This window comes from Monodelphis domestica, chromosome 3 (assembly GCF_027887165.1).
Source record: "Monodelphis domestica isolate mMonDom1 chromosome 3, mMonDom1.pri, whole genome shotgun sequence".
NCBI lineage: Eukaryota > Metazoa > Chordata > Mammalia > Didelphimorphia > Didelphidae > Monodelphis > Monodelphis domestica.
This window is the reverse complement of record NC_077229.1, coordinates 92,533,903-92,547,171: the sequence shown is the minus strand read 5'-3', so window position 1 is coordinate 92,547,171 and position 13,269 is coordinate 92,533,903. Positions and strand designations below refer to the sequence as shown.

The 13,269-nt window shown below is 40.2% G+C and overlaps 1 protein-coding gene across 8 annotated transcripts in view; it reads right to left on the bottom strand.

Annotated features, from left to right (window-relative positions):
- The window catches only part of ACSBG2 (acyl-CoA synthetase bubblegum family member 2), an 86,308-nt gene that overhangs the window by 32,249 nt on the left and 40,790 nt on the right, over nucleotides 1-13,269 (bottom strand). For 7 of the 8 annotated variants that reach the window (XM_056822542.1, XM_056822545.1, XM_007488990.2 and 4 more), the window contains 4 exons: nucleotides 11,310-11,430; nucleotides 2,524-2,604; nucleotides 1,887-2,036; nucleotides 928-1,104 (listed from right to left, as the gene is read on the bottom strand). In XM_056822542.1, the coding sequence (XP_056678520.1) occupies nucleotides 928-1,104; nucleotides 1,887-2,036; nucleotides 2,524-2,604; nucleotides 11,310-11,430 (529 nt within the window). The remainder of the gene's footprint in view (nucleotides 1-927; nucleotides 1,105-1,886; nucleotides 2,037-2,523; nucleotides 2,605-11,309; nucleotides 11,431-13,269) is intronic. The other variant, XM_056822543.1, reaches the window with a different exon arrangement.

Below are 13,269 nucleotides of genomic sequence, written 5' to 3'. Positions count from 1 at the left end.
TATAACATATATCATATATCATAACATATCATATAACATACATATTATATGATCCTGAGCAAGTGATTTCATTCCATCATGAGTCAGTTTCCTCATCTATAAAATGGGGAATTGGGAAAATAGGTCACTCAGTAGATTGAGAGCCAGGTGTAGAGAAGGGAAGTCCTGGGTTCAAATCTGACCTCTGACCTCAGAAGCTACTCAGATAGCTACATGGGCAAGTCACTTAACCCCCATTGCCTAGCCCTTACCACTCTTCTGTCTTGGAACCAATACACAGTATTGATTCTAAGATGTAAGCTAAGGGTTTTAAAAATAAAATAGTATTCATTAAATTAAAATTATTTTAACATTGGAAAAAATGTTAAGGGGGGAATATGTAATAATACAAGAAAAATGATTGTGACATAGTAGAAAGAGAGACAGTCTATAGTCAGGAAATTCTGGGTTCAAATCTCATCTCTAAACAAATACTGGTTATTGACTATGTAAATCTGTCCCCACAGGGCAATTGTGAGCCTCAAACATAAGGATACCTTATGAAAAGTTTTCTGCAAACCTTACAGCACTATACAAATGCTATTGTAGTTGTGGTCACTGTTGTTGCTACACCACGCTGCCTATTCTATTCCGGGAGCTGGGGATACAAAGGCAATAACAAACAATCAGAAATGAGAGCCATTATTAATAGAATTAAAAAACTGAACTGAAATGACAAACTGAAAAAGCTAGCCAAAGTGAGGGGCATGGGAATGTTCTCTCAGGATTTAGATCTTCCAGACTGAGAATGACTCACGTGAGAGTGAGCATCAGCAGGGTTGCATTAGCCACCCATGCCATCAGTTAGAAAGCCTCATGATTTTCCTTGACCCCACATTGAAAATAATGGTTTGACAAGGACCCGGAAGGCACTCTAGACTCCCTTACCTTGAGTGCATCTGGCTGGGCAAAGTATGTGATTCCACCAATCTTCATGGGTAACCAAAGGTCCATCATCTGGGCAGCAATATGACTAAGGGGAAGGTAGCTCACCACAATCTCTTGCTGGTCTGGGGGTGATTTCAACAACAAGCTACCTGTTGCTGTTGATGATGACCATGTGATCTGAAACACAAATTACTTCTGGTAGTCCAGGGGTAGCAGCTCCTGCCCCTTCCCTTTCCTAGAAGCATCCTTAGTGTGGTTTCTCTCACTAACAGACTGGGAGCTCCTTGAAAGCTAGGATGATCTACTCCATCTCTCTATCCCCTGCACAGTGCTCAGCACAAGGCAAGAGGCTTGGCAGATGTTTCATGAATCAAAACATCCCAGAGTAAGAGTTCAATAAATATTTGTTAAATCAATCATCAGCATTTAGATCAGCTCAGAAACTGAAGCATAATATTTTCAGGTAACAAAGCCTCAATCACAGCAATCACACAAGGTAGGGAAAGCAAGTGGTCTTAACTGCATTGAACAGTGGAGTAAACTGAGGTTTAGATCTACTAAGGGTCCCACAATAGTACCCAAATAAATATGACAATGAATTAATTTATTTTTAAACCCTTACCTTCCATCTTAGAATCAATACTGTGTACTGGTTCCAAGAGCAGTATGGGCTAGGCAATGAGGGTTAAGTGACTTGCCCAGGGTCACACAGGAAGTGAATGAGGTCAGATTTGAACCCAGGACCTCTCATCTCTAGGCCTAGCTCTGAATCCACTGAACCACCCAGCTTCCTCTGCAACATCCTTGATAAAGGATCTCTGCTGGGCCACCTCCAAAGATGGAAGCTCACCACCTTCAGAGGCAAACTATTCCATAGGGGCTTGGTATATATCAGGAGGGCTGGCATGTACTGATGTCACCTTCTATCATGCTGACATGAGGAAGAGAAAGACACTCACATTGTCATGACTGAGCATCACCCCTTTAGGGTTTCCGGTGGTCCCTGAGGTGTAGATCAGTGTACAGCACTGGTTGGGCTTCTGGCAACTAATGATTTCCTCCAGCGCCCCATCAACCACACACTGCCCAATGGCTAAGAATTCGTCCCACTGGACCAGGAGAGAAGGGAAGGCACACAAAAAAGATGGGTTATCAAGGGGAATCAATATTATCCTTGGCTTTAAAAACTGAGAAAAGTTATACAAATTGAACTGGCCAAGGACACTGAGGCACACAGTCCCCTGTGCTTCCTGGAATTGACTTTTGACTTCCAGCTCAAAACATGCCTCTATCTCTACCACCTGTCATACTCAGACAAATTATCTGTAGTTCACAAAGCCCAGGAGCCCTTCTTAACCAAGATCCCAAGCTGGGATATCCCTGAAGGGCCTGTCAGTGTGTGCCCCTTTCCAAAGTCCTAGAGTCATCTCTAGCCTTCCTCAAAGCCCAGTGCCAAAGGGATCACAGACCAGCCACATTCAAGGACCTTACTAGGGTGCACTGACCAGGAATGTTCAAAGATCTTTGAAATTACTCCCCCACTGTCCCCCAGGATCCTGTCCACCTCCCTGTCCCTTACATGAAGCTCATACTTACGGTATAAATGTATGGTTGCTTCTCTAAGACGTGCCCTCTGTATTGGATAATTGCTTTCAAATGAGGTAACTGATCCTTAACCTAAAAAAGAATTTGATTGGCTTCCAATATCAAAGTCAGAGAGGATCACAGGACCTAGAGTCAGGAGAAATGCTAGAGATCATCTAATACAGTGGTTCTCAACCTTTCTAATGCCGTGACCCCGCAATACAGTTCCTCATGTTGCAGTGACCCCAAACCAAAAAATTATTTGGTGGCTACTTCAAAACTGTAATTTTGCTACAGTTATGATTCTGAATGTAAATACCTGATATGCATTATGTATTCTCATTGTTACAAATTGAGAGGTTGAGAACCGCTGATCTAATATAACCCTTCACATTTTTATAGAGGGAGAGCCCAAGGCCAAAAAATGAGATAAGGCTGGTAGGAAAGGCCAGAGCTTATATCTGAAAAGAGTATTCTAAAATTCTAGAACTAAGACAGACCAGAAGAAGTCACTTTGTCCAACCTATACTTGCCAAGTCAATTGGCCTCTTTTTTTTTTTAAAGCCTTTACTTTCTGTCTTAGAATCAATACTGAGCATTGGTTCCAAGGCAGAAGAGCAGTAAGGGCTAGGCACTGAGGTTAAGTGATTTGCCCAAGGTCAAAGAGCTAGGAAATGTCTGAGTTCAGATTCGAACTTGGGACCTCCTTTCTCCAGGCCTAACTCTCTATTCACTGAGCCACCTAGCTGCTCCTAACCAGTATTTTCCTAACAGGGAAGTCATTACCTGCTTTTGCTGCAGATTTTAGTTTCTAGAAAGTCTTCTTTACACTAAGATAGCATCTGCCATATCTCCCCCTACCACCAACTTTATTGGTCCTAATTCTCTACCTAAGACACTATATATAGATATATATAGATAGATAAGGACCTTCTCACCTATAAGATCATAAGTTGCTGCAATCCTATGGGGGTTGGGTAGGGTTGTGGGCAGAGCATCCTGCAAATCTTGAAATCTCTCAGACTTCTGAATGTTAAAAATGTCCCCATCAGGGAATTCTTAATTGGAACAAATTCCCCACTGAGAAATATTCCCCATTTTGATGTGAGAACTCGCCAGGATCAGAAATGGGAGGACCTCTACTCCACCCGTACTTAAGACTGCTTTAGGGGAGAAAACTCATTGCTAAACAAAGAAAGTACTTGGATCCATGCTTATGGTGGGGCAAGAAGTTCTTTGAGCCAGGCCTGTTTTTAGAATTGATACATTGGGATGCTAGGTACCTAAAAGGGTCGGGCAAGTTTTCTCTTGATGAGATTAGTTGACTCAGCTGTGTTTTCTCTCATTCAGTGTTACTGAGGATATTGGTCCACTTAGCAGGAATTCAGATGGGCAGTCCTTTGGAAAACGTCTACAGTGATTGGTAGATGTAGGGACTTAGGGGAGGTGACATGGGAGAAAAACCCCTATATAAGAAAAAGCAGAATCTCTTGAGGATATCCTTTTGGATATATCCTTTTGGAGAATTCCTTTTGGAGGATCTCTGATGAGGACCGCTTGGGAAGAATTTCTTGAGATAGGCTCTGAAGAAGGGAGGCTCTTGGAGGACAATCTCTAAGGAGATCTCCCTGGAGCTCCTCTAAGGGGACTCTGTCCCTCTGGAGGCTCTGGAGAGAGGCCCTTTGGAACAGTCTCTGGCTGGAAGGCTCTCTGGTGAAGTCAGCTGAGATGGAGCTGGCCTGGTGTTATTAGAATCCTTGTTTAGTCAGACCTTGTGGTGAGTGTTAAAAAACTGACTGATTTCTCTCTTAAGGCTCAGGTCTAGGCCATATTGGCTTGAGGCCCTTCATACTTATTCCTTTCTTACTCTCTCTTTCTTTGATTACTCATTGTATTGTTAATTAAAATCTCTATAAAACCCAATTGACTTGGGTATTTGAATAATTGGGAATATTTCCCTGGCGACCACCTTATATTTGATTTAAAAACCAAGACACCGTAGTGAAACATATTTCTGCGGTCAAATTTACTCACCCTCTCTTATATCTATCACAATTTATATCTTCCACCATTTTAACTCACTACAGTTTAAGACCTCAACCATTTTTAAATCTCACAATCCTAAACTGGTCAAGAATCAGGATGCCCTTTTATCATGGCATGAACAATATGGAGATATGTATCGTATGAAAACATTGTTATAACTGGGAGGAAACTATCACCTTGGGAGGGAAGGAGAATCTGAATTGTAAAATGTTGGGAAACAATTGTCAAAAATTGTTTCTACAAGGGAAGCAACACATTGGGAAAAAAATCTTCATAACAAAAACCTCTGACAAAGGCCTAATTACTCAGATTTATAAGGAGCTAAATCAATTGTACAAAAAATCAAGCCATTCCCCAATTGATAAATGGGCAAGGAACATGAATAGACAATTTTCAGATAAAGAAATGAAAACTATTAATAAGCACATGAAAAAGTGCTCTAAATCTCTTATAATTAGAAAAATGCAAATCAAAACAACTCTGAGGTACCACCTCACACCTAGCAGATTGGCTAACATGACAGCAAAGGAAAGTAATGAATGTTGGAGGGGATGTGGCGTAATTGGGACATTAATGCACTCCTGGTGGAGTTGTGAATTAATCTAACCATTCTGAAGGGCAATTTTGGAACTATGCCCAAAGGGCAATAAAAGACTGTCTGCTCTTTGATCCAGTCATAGAACTACTGGGTTTATACCCCAAAGAGATAATAAGGAAAAAGACTTGTACAAGAATATTCATAGCTGCGCTCTTTGTGGTGGCAAAAAATTGGAAAATGAGGGGATGCCCTTCAATTGGGGAATGGCTGAACAAATTGTGGTATATGTTGATGATGGAATACTGTTGTGCCCAAAGGAATAATGAACTGGAGAAATTCCATGTGAACTGGAACAACCTCCTGGAATTGATGCAGAGTGAAATGAGCAGAATCAGGAGAACAGTGTACACAGAGACTGATACACTGTGGTACAATCATATGTAATGGGCTTCTCTATTAGTAGCAATGCAGTGATCCTGAACAATTCAGAGGGACTTATGAGAAAGCACATTTAGAGAAAGAACTGTGGGAGTAGAAACACACAAGAAAAACAACTGCTTGATCATAGGGGTTGATGGGGATTGACTGGGGATATAGACTAAATGATCACCCTAGTGCACATATCAACAATATGGAAATAGGTTTTGATCAAGGATACATGTAAAACCCAGTGGAATTGCTTGTTGGCTACAGGAGGGGGTCAGGGGAGGGGAGGGAAAGAACATGATTCTTGTAACAAAGGAAAAATATTCTAAATTGACTAAATAAAATTTTCAAAAAAATCATTTCTACATGTAATTGAAAAATATGTAAAAATGTTTAAATTTTATATATATGAAAAAATCAGGACACTTTCTGAATGGCTGTATAAACCTGGATGGATGAGTTTGACCCAGAGGGTACAGGCAGAAGAAGCAATTCCAAGCCAAGGCAATGGTAGTCTTAATATAGAAGAAGATACTAGCCTGCCAGGGGGCCACAAGAAGGGCACAAAGGAAAGAGTATTACCTCCCAAGAAAGGACTAAAAAGAGAATTTTATGATTGATCCTGGAGTAAAGAAGGAGTCAGAGGAGTTTTTTTTTGAATAGTTGAATAGAAGAGTATGAACTGTCCATGGTCACAGAGTTAGTAAGGGTCAGGATAGAAACTGAAACCCGGGGCTAACGCCTGACTCTAGTTCAGCCCTCCATCCCCTGAGTCTTACAGCTTCTCCATCCAGTTTACCCACTGCTCAGGCTAGAAGTAGGTAGCACATACCTTCCTCTGGGGTACTATTTTTGAATTTGTGTATCACTTTAAGCCCAAAGTTGGACATGGCCTTAGAGGTCACCAAATCCTAGCCACAGCTGAACAGGAATTCTTCCCTCTTTCCTTCCAGTATGGACTGTACTCTGATGACCCCAAAAAGCATGCTGACATCAGAGCTGGGAACAGACAGGCAGAGCTAGAGAAGATGATGTCAGAACAGAGAAGGTCAGGGATAGGAGGTACCAGTGATCATACATTCATAGATCTAGGGCAGAAGGAACCTTAGATGCCATCCAGCCTGACCCTCTAAGACCTTGGGGAAGAGGAGTGATTTTTCCCATGTCTTACACAGTGAGTAAATGGCAGAGCCTAGAGTCAAACCTAGAGTCTCTAATTTCAAAAGAATATGGAATGTCAGAGCATGGGGAGGTAAAGGGATAGGGAAGGGTTTCAGGACTGTTTCAAGCAACTCAATGAAGGAAATGAGATTCAGAATGAAGGTGAGGACTGCTGAAGAACACGTGACAGGACAAGATAGCTAACGCCCAGGGTGCCTAGCACAGTGCCAAGCACAGAGAGGTATTTATTACATAATTATTGTTTGAGTGAGCCAAGGTTGGCAATGACCACATGAATCACAAAAATGGTGGTCAAAATAGGATCCAACTAAGGATAAGATAACTTGCTGCTCCAAGAAGATAGGATGGACAGTGGAGAGAAGGCAGAACCACAGAATCCTTCATTTGCTTCAGTTTTCTTTTCTGAGAAAAAAATGTTCCCAGGTCTGGGAAGGAAAGAGAGAAATGGTTAACAAATAGCTGAATTACAAGGTTGGTAAGAAGAGAGCTGCCGTCGATGAATCTGGTAAATGACACATCTCAGAATACTTAAAGGACTAGGAGATGTTATTGTTGAGCACTTCAGTGATAGCTAAAAAAAAAAACCTTAGCAAACAGAAAAATATAGCACAGAACCAAAGGACAAAAAAAACTGCCCTGTTTTTCAAAAGAGAACAGAATTTTCAAGCTCTGGCCTAGTGAGCTGGACTTCAATTCTAAGCAAAATCCTAAAATGTAGTATTAAGGAATGGTTTATAAGAAGGAGTAGCTCAGGTTTCTATGAGGTTTATTTAAGGTGGTATAAGTATTCTTAATCTCATTTTATAGATGAGAAAATTGAAGACCTGAGAGGCCAAATGACTTGTCTGGAAATTGAGAGATCTTCCAACTTCAAGTCCAATACTCTAGCCACCATTCCAAACCTCCTCCAACTGGGAATCAGTGAGAGCCAACATGCTTTCAATACAGCAAAATTCATGCCAGATAACATAATTTCATTTTTCAACAGGATTACCAGACTGGTGGATCAGAAGAAAGCCATGGAGAGAATGCTGAGTTCAAAATTAAAAGGGGAAAATGTCTTAAAAATTCTTTTTATATGTAATTGAGGGAAAAATAAAATATTTTTACAAAGAAGAATGCACTGGAGAGAGAAGGATTTCAGTAAAGCACTTTGACAAGAAATCTCCATTGGCTTCATCTTGCCTCTAAACTTCTTGGCTTGGCATATAAAGCTCTTCAAAATATGTTTCCAACCTCTGTTTCCAGGCTGACTGCCCATGACACTCCAAACTGCTTGCTATTGCTTACCCATGAAATTCTATCTCTAACTCTCATCAGTTTATCTTCTATAGATCTCCTATATGCCTGTTTTACTTATACTCCCATCTCCTCCATTAGAATGGGAGTTTCCTCGGGGCAAAAACCATTTCTGCCTTCCTTGGCATCTCTAGGGCTTGGCACAGTGCCTTTTAGATGGACTGGCTAATTTTGTATTTACCTATTAATTTGTTTTCCCTAAGAGAGGGTGAACTCTTGAAGGCAATGGTTTCATTTTCATCTTGGTAACAATCCAGTCCCTGGCACAATGCTTGTGCTCAGAAAATTCTTACTAAATTACAAGTGTTTTCCTCATGGACAAGATGATGGAGTGATGTGGCTTAGATAATGACAGAATTAGGGGGAATCAGAACTATGTAAGGGACCAGATGCAGAGCGTGGTCATTAAGAGCTCAATGTCAAGGTAGAGGAAGAACCCCTGAGGGAACTCTCCAGGGATATATCTTTGGTCCCATGTTCTTCAATAAGTTTTATCTATCACATAGGGAGAATCGGAAAAGGGCTGCTCGTCCAATCTGTAGATAGCAAACAGCTGGAAGCTGGGTAACAGGGCAAGATCTAAAATGAAAAGGACTAAACACAATGAGTCAAATATAATAAAGTCGCACTTAGGGATAAAGAGCCTAACCCAGAGAATCAATTATAGGAGTAGAGAATGGAGGAAGTGGGTTCAACAAGGGATCATAGCAGAAGGATCTAGGTGTGATCGTAGACTACAACCTCAAAATGAGTCAGGAGGGAAATATAAAAGCAAAAAAGCTCATGTGATTCAAGGGGGTCCTGAGAGCAGTTCAATGTCCAAAATGAAGATCATAATTCAATTCTGCTTGTTATTTTTTAGTTGTGTCCAAATCTTCATGACCTCATTTAGGGTTTTCTTGGTGGTAACACTGGAGTGCCTTCTCCAGCTCATTTTACAGATGAGGAAACTGATATAAACAGGAATAAGTGACTTGCTCGGGGTCACACAGCTAATAAATGAGGTCAGGTGGAAATCAGGTCCTCCTGACCCCAGGCTTGGCACTCTATCCATTGTACCATGTAGCTGCTCCACTAATCTGCAGCTTCATGCTAACCTCAAAAATTGCCCTGGTTAGATCACGCATTTGGAATATTGTGCTCAAATCTAGGTCCCATATTTTTGGAAAGTCACACAAGCTGGAATACATGTAGGAAGAAGAAAACTAGGATTGTAAGAGGCCTAAAGAAGAAACTATAGGAAGATTGAGTTGATGGAACTGATGACATCTGGTCTGTGGAAGGGAAAGGGGAGGACGTGATTGCTGCCTTCCAGTATCTGAAGGGTTGCCATGTGGAAGATGGGAGGGGTTGGATTTATTTGACTTGGTCCTAGAGGACAGAACCAGGGGTAGTGAGTTTAAAGTTGTAGGCTTGATGGAAAGAAAATCTCCCTAACAAAAAAGCCAGATTCCAAAAATAGAATGGGTTGTCTTAAGAAATATGTTCAAGCAGAGACTGGATGACCACTGATTGCTAATGTTGTGGAAGGAAATCCTATTCAAGTTTAGGTTGGATTATATGGGCTGGGTTCCCTTCCAGCTCCTAGACTCCAGAATTCTGCAACAGCATGATAGGGTACCCACAAAATCTAAAACCATCAGATTGTCTGTACCAAGCAGAGGCAAAGTGTCCAAAGCATGGAAGCACTGGGTCCCACTAAATTTCACCCTAAGGTCAATACGTCAGTACTATCAGTTTGGGCCTGGGGTGGAAGACATCCTCCTAGTTGGACTGTGTCTGAAGTAAGATGGATAAGAAAGGCAAGTGGACTCCTAATCATGCATATGAGAGCTGTGGAAATGTGGTCTCTGGGATAAAATACAAACTTCTTTGACATTTTTTAAAAAATCCTTACCTTCTGTCTTAGAAGAGCAACAAGGGCTAGGCAATTAGGGCTAAGTGACTTGCCCAGGGTCTCACAACTAGGAAGTGTTAGAGGTCAGGTTTGAACCCAGGACCTCCTGTCTCTAGGCCCTGCACTCTAGCCACTGGAAAAGTAGACTGGAGGCAGATAGGACAGGGCTTTAAATACCAAATAGGAGGGGCATCAAATAGGAGGGAATCACGCCAAAGCAAAACAAAACCCTCTCCTCTGTCAAGCTTCCCTATTACTGTCAGGGACACTATCATCTTCCCAAGCTCACAACTCTAATGTCTTCCTCTGCTCTTCACTCTCATTGACACCAGATGCCAAGCCTTGTCCTCTCTATTCATTAACATCTCTCTTATCAGAATCCTAAGCTTTGCCCACACAGCAGTAACTATCCCAATTCTGGCACACCTTTCCTCTCTTCTTGATAACTGCAATAGGATCCTAATTCCCTGCCTCCAGTCTCTCCTACATATCTGCTAAAGTGATTTTCCTAAAGGATAGGTCTGATAAGTCACCCCCTATTCAAATTCCAGGGACTCCTTATTATCTCTGGGATCAGACACACAAACTCCTGCTTGGCATTTCCCTTGCCCCATATCCCAGCTGCTGGTGCCTCTCCCCAATAAAAAAAAAAAAATAGCTTGTATCTACTTTGTACATATGTGTCCACGTTATATCTCTGATACATTGTAAGCTCCTTGAGGGTAGAGTCTGTTTCATTGTTTGTTTGCGTATCATCAGAATCAAATACCTAATAGGTGCCTAATAAATGCCATCTGATTGACTGATTATAGACGGGATTCTTGTTCTGCTCCTGGTTGGGTAAGTTTGCAGCTCTAAGGTCCTAGGACCTTATACAGTAGCAATAACATCAGATGAAGCTCTGCCTGCTTAGGAGTTTCATTCTGTACTGATCCCAATCATGGGAGCCAGATTAGCCTACTTTAAATCTCTCTCTTTCTCATCTTTCACCTATCTGAGTAATTCTAATAAACTTTATTAATTTCAGGCCAGTCTCATAATTTTAATTCTTACAGAATGTTGGTCTTCCCACTGTATCATGGGGATAATAATCCTCTATCATGCTTCCTTCTATGGTTGCTATGAGAAGAGTATTTAACTGGAAGTTAGAAACATTTGAGACAGTGTCGTTGGGAGGAAACAAAGACTCCTAACAAATAGGGAGTGACTTCAGGTCATACAGAATAAATAGCTGAACCAAGATTCACTTTTTGATCTCCTGCATTCCACCCAGAGTACTTTTCATGATACCCCACCCACTGACACTTTGCTCCCATCTGAGAGAGTTTAGAAACTCCCCCAAAGATTGACGGAGAGACTGACGAACTGAGTGCTATGGCAGATATCATCAGAAGCAAAATCTCTGGTTACCTGAAAGATCTTCTGCAACTGGAAATTATTCTCCACCACCAAAACGTTGGCCTCACAGTGGTTAAGAACGTACAAGCAAGCTTCAGCAGAATTGGTAGTATAGATACCAACAGCAAGTCCCCTGGGGGGAAAACACAAAAAGGACCTTAGTGTGAGGAAAGTCTGATACGTGGCTACTATCTCTGTGTACCCCGACATCAGTTTATTTGCTACTATCTTAAATTTGAGTGTCTTGACCCCCAACAACCAAAACCCAGTTGTGTGGCCCATTGCCTTCTAATTGTATTAAAACCTGCCCAGATAAAGGGGGAAGGGGGAAGAAATCTTATCTAAGTGGGCAAAGACAGAAACAAACCTTTTTTTTTTTTAATACACACTAATGATTACCTGACCTGGATTCAAATTTTGTAACTTATGTGACCTTGGGCAAGTCATTTATTTTTCTGGGCTTCATTTTTCCCATCTGTAAAGTACACTTGATGGTCTTTTGGCTCAAGCCCAATGAACCCATGAAACTAAAATTGTAAAAAGTTCAAAATTTTCTAATGGAGAAATCAGTTTAAAAAACTGGCAAAGATGGAAAGATTTGGTGTTGGCAGGGCTGTGGATAAAAAACGCATGGCAATTCCCAGGAGATAGTGCTACAAACTGTTCCAACTGTCTTGGAAAGCAAAGTGAAATTCTCAATGAAAAATAAGATTTTTCATAACTTCCAACTCAATGATCCCATTATTAATGAATTTCATGGAGTTTATTGACAAGGAAAAAAACTTGGTATAGTCAGATCAACACTACCTCATACCCAGTGATTACAGAATGAGCCATGAACATTAGGGATTGCTAACCTATCATAAGGAACAATGTGAATTTTTTTTTTAATGGAAAGATTTATATAAACAATCATCCAAATATACATATACATACACACACACACACACATATATATAAAGTTTGTATCAGAAATTACTTTGAATGAGCAACAAATGAATATTAAATTATAAGAAGTAGAAAAGCACACAACTTTCTTTCAACTGTCTTACTGTAAGACTATGTGCCAATCACTCTCTAAATTGTTTTACTCAACAGTTTTCAGCAACTGTGATTTTGTCAGGTTATGTATGTGTTGTCATAATAAAACGTTGCAATGATTTTTTTTGAAAAGCACTCTCTCTACAGGATTATTTATGGCAATTTTATATGTAAAAGAAGAAAATGAAATTGTGTGTGAATCACTGGGGATTAGATGAGTAAAATTATGATCTAGCTACTTATAGAATCTAATTAAGATCAAACAAATAGAACAAATACAAAAATAATTATGCTTTGTAGACTCAAAATTTTAATTGCTAAAAAGAAACCTAAAAGTTTTATTATCAAATCTTCCTTCTCTTCTTCCAAAAAGAGCTATCTGCTCAAAAATTTTCATAGTCATGCTATTTGTGACTATTAAAAAAAAAAACCAACGGAAAATAACCTAACTGTTCAAGAACAGGGCAATGAGTAAATAAGGCATGGTGTACCAACATTAATGAAATAGAATACCATAATACAATATAAAGAAGTATGGAAGTTTAAAAACACTGCAAAGGGAGGAGCATAGTTAGAAGAATGAAGTACACATTATCTATGATTGTAAGAGGCAAAGAGAATGAAAGGGGGAAAAAATTCAGATGGATTTTAGAGGGAATGACTAAAATGTCCCAAGGTTTTACATATTAAAATTAAATTTAATTTAATTTTTAGAAAATTTAAACCCCTACTTTCTGTCTTAGAATCAATAAACCAAAGCAAAAGAATGGCAAAGGTTAAGCATTGGGGGTTAAGTGTCTTGCCCGGGGTTACCCAGCTAGGAAATATCCAAGACTAGATTTGAACCCATGACTTCCCAATATGGCTTTCAATTCAATCATCCATTTATCTGTCTTTTAAAATTAAATTACATTTTTAAATTAAACTTATA